Here is an 8,974-nt window from a genome sequence, read left to right as displayed (position 1 = left end):
TAATCTCCAACTCAGTCTTTATTGATGGTTTCACTTTGGGGTTACCAGTGCTAAAAGTTGGAAGGTAGGGGGAGTACCTTTATGCATATCAAGGACCCCAAAAGGGAAAACAGATCCAATTATAGAACTTACACAGTGGTGGGGACAGGACGGGGAAGGGCTACAGTCTGTACAGAGTTTAAGGGGATGTTGGAAGGCCTTCAGCAACAGGACACAATGGTGCTGAAGGGGAAAACAGGGCAGGGTCAGCCACTGATCTGGACCCCTTCGGCTTCAGCCAGAGGGTAGATCTCAATGGCCTCCACCAGGGGCAGCGCCTCCACTGCAGTCTCCATCACAGCCAGGCCGACAGCAGCCTCTGCCTCTGCCAGCTGCTGCCGCACAGCTGCCTGATGCTGCTGCTGGTGGGTCTTGCGGTGCTTCCAGAGGTTGGAGAAGGAGCGGTAGCTCTTGCCGCAGTCGGGGCAGGAGTAGGGCCGTTCACCTGTGTGGATGCGGCGATGTTCTGCCAGGCGCATGGAGATGGCAAAGGCCTTACCGCACACTTCACAGGCAAAGGGCCGCTCACCTGTGTGCAGGCGCCGGTGGTCTTTCAGGTGGGTGCTCTGCCGGAAGGCTTTACCACAGTCCGGACATGGGTATGGCCGCTCACCGGTGTGGATGCGCCGGTGTACCTGTAGTGATGTCTCTGTGCTGAACAGCTTCTTGCACTCGCTGCATTCCAGACCCCGGCGCCGGGCAGGGGTCGCAGGAGCTGCTGTGGCAGTACCTCCGAGGGCCGTCGGGGAGGCACCTGGTGTGCGAGTGGCCCTCGGGGCCCGCGGGGCTGGGGGCTCCTTAGCCAAGACCTCTCCAGGCCCAGCAGCTGCATGAGCTGCCTCATGTGCCTGCAGCCGTGCAGCGGAGCCCACTTTCTTGCCACAGGTGCCACACTCGAAGCGCCGTGGGGCTTGGGCAGCCGCAGCTGCACAGCGGTGCTCACAGAGCCGCAGAGAAGAGGGGAAGGCAGCCCCACAGGATGGGCAGCGGTGGGGCTGGCGCCCTGCATGAACCACGAGCTGGTGGACCTCCAGCAGCCGGCGCAGCAAGAATGAGCGAGGGCACTCACGACACTTGTATGGGTACTCGCCCGTGTGGTGGTAGCGGTGCATGAGCAGGCGGTAAGGGCGGTGAAAACGCACCCCACATTCCTGACAGCGGTAGGGGAAGTGCTGGGCGTGCACCAGGCGATGCTGCCTTAGCGTTGAGCTTTGCGTAAAGGCTTTACCACAGTCCCCACACCGGTAGGGCCGCTCCCCTGTGTGCGTGAGCCGGTGGCGGGCCAGGTTGGCAGGCGAGTTGAAGGGCTTGGAGCAGTCAGGGCAGGGGAAGGGCCGTTCCCCAGTGTGTGTGCGCAGGTGGTTACGCACATGAGACTTCTTCTTGAACATCTTGCCACAAATGCTGCACTTATGGCGCCGCTCTAGCCGGTGTACAAAACGCTGATGTCGGGTCAGCTGCAATGCCTTGCCAAATTCACGGCTGCACAGGAGACAGCGGTAGGTGCCTGGGGCAGTGGGCCCTGCTGAGCTCTCCTCGGACACGGGGGGCTCCGGGGCCTCTGGCTCTCCAGTCTCTGCTGGGGCTGGCTCAGGTAAACCGATGACAGGCTCCTCTGGTGGGACTGGTGTCGTGGGCAGAGGGACACCCCCTACCCCATGGGTACGCCGGTGATAAAGGAACTTGGTGAGATTGACAAAGGTCTTTCCACAGGGACACGAGTGCAGAGGATTTGGGGTGTGGGCTCGCCGGTGGGCCAAGAGGAGGGCCTCTGTGCCAAAAGCCAGGCCACAGTCTACACACAGGAAGTGCGACTCACTGCTGTGGTCTCCAAGGTGCTGGTCCAGACTGGAAGGGCTAGGGAAGACACGGCTGCACAGGGGACACTTAAAGACGCCCTCCCGGTGACTCCTCAGGTGCTGCTGTAGCTGGTGGGGTGAGAGAAAGAGCTGGTCACAGGCTGAGCAAAAGAGCTCCTGTGTGGCTGCCCCACCTGGCTCTCCACTGTTGTTCCTCCGGGCCTTGCGCCCCCGGCGATCGCGCCCAACAGCTTCACCATTTCGCAGCTCATAACTGTGGTCGGAGGCTGGCAAGGGGTCAGGCTGAGACACAGGTTCCTCTGCAGGTGATGAGGTCAGCGTTTCCTGCTGTAAGGCAGGCTCCTCAGACTCTGGGGCAGGAGCAGAAAAGTGAGTTGCCTGGTGCTCCAGGAAGTCGGCCGGCAACTGGAAGAGCTGGGAGCACTCAGAGCACTTGTAGAGGAGCAGCTCCACCTCAGTCACCACCTCAGTGGTGGTGGCAGCTGCAGATGGAACAGCTGCCCCTTCCCCACCCTCTTCTGCTTTTCGGTATGAGTGCTCCACAGCCACTCGGGCCTGGCCCATGGGGGGCCCTAGGACAACTGGAGACCCTAGGACTACTGGGGCAGGAGCCTTGGTAGGTGTTGCCCGGAGATGCATCTGCCTGTGGTTCAGCCAGAGCTCCTGGCTGGCAAAGAGAGCCTTGCAATCCACACACTCATAGTGGATGGTGCTAGAACTCAGTGGGGGTGCCTTGGGTGGTGGCTCAGCTGGCACTGCCTCCTGGGGTACCATCATTTTCAGGTGCAGCTCCTGGTGCTCCAAGAGCTGGCTGGGTGACATGAGTAGCTGACCACACTCCAGGCACTGGTACTGACTCTCCTGCACTAGAGTCTGATAGAGGCCCGTGCCAGAAGCTGCCTCTGTGGCCACAGTGACTCCAGGGTCAGCCACACCCACCAGCTCAAAGTGCTGCTGCGGCACGTGGGAGTTCTGGTGCATGAGCACCTCCTCCAGGGATCCATAGAGCTGGTTGCACTCAGAGCAGACATAGCGGTGTTCAATGTACAGGACTGTCTCCTCTGACTCCTCAGTCATGGTGGCGGCAAGGCCCTGGGCTAGGAGAGGGGAGAGTGGGAACAAACCAGTTAAGCCACTTTCCTCAGTCCTTCCCAGGGATAGTTCTTCCCTTTATCACTCCCACCTCCCAAAGCCTTACATCTATTTCCTCCTCTAACTTCTATTGACTTTTCTAATCCCACCTCCATCCCTTAACAATCCTTCCTTCCCTAACATAAAACAAAAACACCAAACATAAAAATCTTCCCAGCATTCCCTTCCCCAGAATCTACCCCAAATCTCACCTCTGAATCAACTGGAACCAAACTCCACCCACCAGATCCTTGTAACCTGTCCAATCCCCTTATCTTCTGTGCCTCCCAGCAGGCCCCACAGTCCCACCCATCAACAGCAACCTGTCTCTTATCCTAATGAATTCAAAGTACCCCATTCCCTCTCAAAGGTACCCAGGTGAAACCTCACTTAAGCCTTAACTGCCTATTTCTCCCAGTCACACTTCTCCCATGGCCTCTGCTCCTTCTCCCAGGTTCTTGGACCTCTTTTTACACTCAGACTATTCAAGCTGTCCCAATGCCACACCACTCCACTTTCAGTACCCTTACATGGTACAACCTTCCTTCACACACAACCCCTGCTACCCACTAACTCTCTTCCTATGGTGCCCAGATTCCGCACATTCGACTACCCCTTGCCCAAATTTTCTCACACTAACCTATTCCCACACTCACACCTTCCCCACTTTAACTTCCTCGTGATATCCAGCCGTCCCCTTAAACTACTGAACCTCCTCTACAAACCAAGGCCTTCTCCCACAACCCTAAACCCCCCCCATCCAGAATACTCAGACCCGTCCTCACAAAAGCCTAATCCTTTCTTCCTATCTAGACCCGTCCTACCACTCTAACTCATGCCTCTAGGGTATCCAGCCACTTCACATTAATCACTTCTTCCTTGTTCCAAGACCAAATCTACAATTGTAACCCCTTCTAGGATACCCATATCCTCCCTTCACATTGACTTAAACCTCTCTTCTTCATATACAACCACCCCAACTCATTCAGGGATACCCACACCCTCTCTTCATATCAACTAAGCACCTCTTCTTTGCCAAACAGGCCCACCCTAACCCATTCTGAGGATGCCCAGATACCTTCTCCACATTGTTTTAAACCCTTTATACACCCACATACGCTAACCCATCCCAGGGATACCCAGATACTCCTTCACATTATTAACTCAACCTTTTCTTATTTGCAAAAAAACCCAACCCCACCCTAACCCATTCCAGGGATGCTCAGAACCCATCTTATATCAACTTAACTCCTCTTCTTTACAAAAAGATCCCTACATACTCTAACCCACTCCAGGGACATCCAGACCCTTCACAATGTGGCTTAAATTCCTTTCACACATACCCTCCCACTGCCCCAATCTCTTTTAGAGATTCCCAGCCTCCCTATTCTTTTCAGGCAGAACCCCCCCCATCACCACCCTAATCCTGCAGACACCTCTTCCTCACACCCAAAGCCCTCTCACCAGCCTACTGCTCTGGGGATACCCAGACCCCCAATTTATCAACCTACCACCTCATTCTCATTCCAGGAATACCCAGAACCCACCCCACTTTTAACACACAGATCTCTTGCCACCCTATTCCACACCCCCAATAACCAAATCCCATCTTCACTTTGGCCTAATTACCTGTACTTTAAAAAACAAAACAAAAAAAACCCTCCCAGCGCATTCTAGAGACACCTAGAAACCCCTTTCTTATTAACATATTCCTCCTTTGCGCAGAGACCACTCTTAACGCATTCGAAGGGTACCCAACCCCCTCCCAACACATTGTTTTAACGTCTCTTCATATTAATTTAACCCCATCCTTCACACCTGGACCTCTCCCTTAGCTCTAGATCTCTTCCTTAGAGAGATTCCTAATACCTTTTCACACCAATTCACTGCCCTAATTCTGCCCTCCCCATGTTAACTTTAATCACCTCCTTTCTCACTCCCTAAACCCTTCACCAGGAACCCAAATGCCGTCTAACCGCCCTACCTCCTGCGGTCCTGAACTCGTCCCACCACCAAGCCCTTCACCCCAACACCCTATAGAGCCTCAAAGCTCTCCTCAGGGACAGCTGTAAGGCCTCCCCTTCCCGCCCCGGTTCCTCCCAGCCCCCAGCCCGAGCCCCGCCTCTCCTCACTCAGCCCCGCCATAAGACTCAAACCCCTTCCACACCCGCCGCCCCGGCCCGGCCCGGCCCCCGCCCCGCCCCCCGCGCGACCCGGCGGCCGTTGGTGCCGCTGTGCCCTCACCGCCCGGCGCGCGCCCCGCTCGGGCCCTCAGCGCGCAGGCGGGGTGACGAGAGGAGGCCGCGGGGGAGGGTGGGGAGCAAGGCCGGCCCTCAGTGCGCCCGCTTGCACTCACCTGCCTCGGCCGTCTCACTTGCCCCGGATCCGGACCCAGGCCCAGGCCACCGTTCCCCTTGCACGGCCACCCTAGCGCTACGCCTCTCTAGCTCCCGCCGTCGCGTCTCGCCTGCTCGGCAGCCTCGCTCTATCCCTAAGCCACCCTCAGCAACGCCCCTCCCACCTTCCTCCTCGGCCGCCGCGCGGACGGCCGAACGCACCCAATCATCGCTCCTCTGGCCCTTGCCGTTCAGCCAATCGACGCTCATGTCTCTGAGGCTTGGACCAATAGCGCAGAGCGTTGAGAAGCCCAGCAGAGCCCAACCAATCCGCTAGCGACGGTCCCTCACCGGCAGGCCCCCTGGTTGATAATGCCCGCCCCCTTAAACCTCCCTGGAGAATACTCCTCCTCCAACTCCTCGTCGACTCCGCCTCTGACGCCTCGAGAGGGGAGCGCTGAGCGGAGGGCAGCGTGATGACGTCAGGCGGCGGGGGGAGGCTGCGGCCGCCATCTTGGGGGCGCCGGGCGGGATTTGGCGTCCGTGTCAGGGAGGGGCAAAGTCTGGGAAATTGAGGCACGCGACGCCCTCCGGGGAGCCGGGAGTTGAGGCTTAGAAACCTCCAGGGGTCAAAGGGAGAAAGTGAAACACCACTCAGCGCTAATGGGAGAGGGGAAAATGACACCAGTCACATGAAGAGAGAAAAGAGAAACCAAGGCTCAAGACTCTTTTATTAAAAAGAGAAGAGTGAAGGCAACAGGAACGAAAAGAGAAAAAACCCAAAGGAACTTCTTTTTTTTTTTTTTTTTTGAGGGAGGGAGGAGATATGTAGATATGTCAGAGGGAAAGCAAGGTGAGGGAATCTGGAGGAAAAGGAAAAGCAGGAACAAAAAATTTAGTTTGAAGAAACCGAGTGTAGGGTAGAGGACCTGAAGGAAGTGAGCCTGTAGGACCCTGTTTTGCTTCCTTACAGGGTGACTGACCCTAAGCAGCTCAAGGAGAGTGGGGCCCAATGTGTCCATGGGACTGTGGCCATCCCTACTCACCTTCCCCTGCGGCACTCAGGGCCTGGGGAGTGAGTAGGTTCAGTGCCCTTAACACTGTTTCCAGGGCTACTCCTTGAACCCAAGGACGGGAGCTGCAAGAAATTCACTTGGTTCAACCTCTCATCCCTCACCACCACCCATTTCTCAGATGAGGAAACTGAGTCTCACAGTTGGGTCATTTACTTACCTGAGGCAGAAAACTGCTAGAGGATGGAACACGGAGTAAGACCCACGTCTGACTGTTCAGTCATTAGCTTTGCTGTGTCCATTTGGTCTCTCACTAGACGTTCTAACTTTCTCGTGGATTGAACTCCCTAACATCAGGCCCCTGTGGTTAAACCATGCTGCCTGGCTTGGAATCCTGGCCCTGCCACTGCCTAGCTGTGACCTCGGGCAAGTCAATTGCCCTGTGACTCCATTTCTCATCTGTGCAATGGGGATAATAACAGCCCTTGTCTCATGATTGTTGTGAGGCACAGAGCAAGATCTATGTAGGAGTTAGTTATTTTTATTATTATCTCCAGGAGTCTAATAATAATAGCTAACATCTCCTGGGTGTGTCATGACGAGCTAGGTATTATGCTCAGTGCTTTACATTGGTTATTCAGTTTAATCCTCCCAACACTCCTGTGAGGGAGAAATTATTAGCCTGACTTTACAAAGAAACTGAGGCTCAGAGAAATTAAGTAATTTTTACAAGTTCCCACAATTCAGAAGAGACAGAGCCAGGATTCTAACCCAGGAGTTAGGTCTAAGATCTATAAGTCCCCCCAGGCTTGTGGTTTAGGTTGAGGGGATGAATGCAAAAAGTAGAGGAAAGACATTGGTGGTAATCAGTGAGGCTAAAGCTAGCTCCAATCTGCTCCAGGCAGTCTGGGTTTGCCCTTAGGACAAAATCACCTGGGGAGGGGGTGTAGCCCAAGAAGTGGAAGCTAGGCTCAGTCTTTGACAAGTTCTCTGAACTTGGGCGGGTTCTTGCTTCTGCTAAGGCCTTCTTTTCTCCATTTAAAAATCTGAGGGTCTAGCTTAACTTCTCAGGGTCCTTTCTGCTAGGACTTTGGGTTGCCCAAGTTATTGGGTTAATTAGGTTCCTCTTCAAATGATACAGGAGTAAGTTGAAGCCTGGATCAGTTTTTCTGGAGGTGGTAGCATGGGACTAGGACTTCTGGGACAGGTTCAATTTAAAGAGGAAAGGTGTTCTACATTAGGGTCCTGCGTAAGCAAAGGCCTAGAAGCCAGTATGAGTGTGGGCTTTCAGGTCTGGCTGGGGCTAAGGACAAAATTGGTAATCCTTTGGGGTCAGATGTATGTTGGGGATACCCCACATGCCAGCTTGCTGAGGGCTTCGCATGCTAGGCTGGCATGTAGTCCTAGAGTTGCCATGTGCCAGCTGTGTGTTCAAGGCATGCAGTCACATGTGCTGGGGGCTGCACGTGAGTATGTCAGTGTCTCCTCCCCATCACGAGCATCGGGGGTGGTGGTGAGTCACGGGCTCAGCCTTCAGCACCAACTGTCATGTTCCTTTCCCCCAAATTTCACCCCCACCCAGCCGTGCACCACCCACCCCCAATCTAAGATCTGTGTCGCTCGCTCTCTTTTCCATCTTCCTGCCCTGCTCCACTCCCTCTGAGAGGCTGCAGAGTGTTCCTGGGAGGAAGTCTCCTGCTTCTCCTGGCTCTGCCCTCTAGCTCCCTGCCCTGTTGTCCCACCCTCTTTCCCACTGCCTCTCTGCTCCCTCCCACTCATCTCCCTGTGTCCGGAGGATTTCTCTATGCATGACAGAGAATCCCCATACTCACCATCCATCCCTTCACCTCTGTGGAAGCTATTTCTATTTTGGGGGGCTTCTCCCTCATCTCTATGGCTGGGCACTCCTGCCTCAGTGGGCTTCTTGTGTCTATGAGCCACATCCATGTGTCTTTGGGTCCCCTGATGTTTGTGGGCCTCCGCCCAGTGACTGTGACCTTCTCCAGCTCCTCCTGGCCCTCTCCCTGCCTCTCTGATGTGCTACCTTGTTCCCATTTCTGTGGATGCTCCCTGTACCCAAGGGAGTGCTTTGTGTCTCTCCTTTTTTCCTTCATGGGGAGCTGCCTGTGTCTGTGAACTGCCCCTTGTCTCCTTCCTTTTTCATGTCTCTGTGGGTTGCTCCCTTGTCTCCTTGGGGCTTTCTTATCCCTGGGCCTTTCCCTGTCCTTGTCCTTGTGAGTTTGTGGGACTTGGCCCACCTTTCTGGGTCTTGATGGCTGTCTTTCATCTCTCTGCATTTCTCTTCATCTCTGTAGCCCTCTCCTCCCGTCTCCATGGCCTTCTCCCCGGGTCTCCCCGCCTCTCATCTCCGTGGGCTCCTGTGCCCAGGGCTGCCTGGGCAGGGCGGTGGCATGGGGTGGTGGAGGGGGTGGCCAGGGGTGGGCCCTCCATCCAATGCAGCTCCTTCTTCTCATCAGCATTCTCCTCGCGGGGGCCCCCAGCCCCAACCAATACGGGCTCCCTCTCCCCCGACTCCCCTCCCTCCTTGCTCTCTGCCTGCCTCCCTCCCTTCCTCCTGCCAGCCCTCCTCCCTGCCTCCCTCCCTCCCTCATCTCTCTCCCCCCCACCCCGCCCC

At 55.6% G+C, this 8,974-nt stretch overlaps 1 protein-coding gene across 2 annotated transcripts; it reads right to left on the bottom strand.

Moving 5' to 3' along the window:
- ZNF574 (zinc finger protein 574) lies at window positions 1–5,478 on the bottom strand. Of its 2 annotated transcripts, none has more exons than XM_012758484.2 (2): window positions 5,347–5,478; window positions 1–2,956 (listed from the first exon to the last, which is right to left on the bottom strand). In XM_012758484.2, exon 2 carries the CDS (start codon window positions 2,934–2,936, stop codon window positions 246–248), a length of 2,691 nt encoding a protein of 896 aa, XP_012613938.1. In that variant the 5' UTR covers window positions 2,937–2,956; window positions 5,347–5,478; the 3' UTR covers window positions 1–245. The 2 variants fall into 2 exon arrangements, with proteins under 2 accessions (XP_012613938.1, XP_075849236.1); XM_075993121.1 differs by lacking the exon at window positions 5,347–5,478 and adding an exon at window positions 5,158–5,178.
- Between the last annotated feature and the right edge of the window lie 3,496 nt (window positions 5,479–8,974).

The sequence above is a fragment of the Microcebus murinus genome, chromosome 16 (genome assembly GCF_040939455.1).
Source record: "Microcebus murinus isolate Inina chromosome 16, M.murinus_Inina_mat1.0, whole genome shotgun sequence".
In the NCBI taxonomy this organism is placed as follows: domain Eukaryota; kingdom Metazoa; phylum Chordata; class Mammalia; order Primates; family Cheirogaleidae; genus Microcebus; species Microcebus murinus.
Note: the sequence above shows the minus strand (reverse complement) of the source record. Positions and strands in the feature narration are given on the sequence as shown.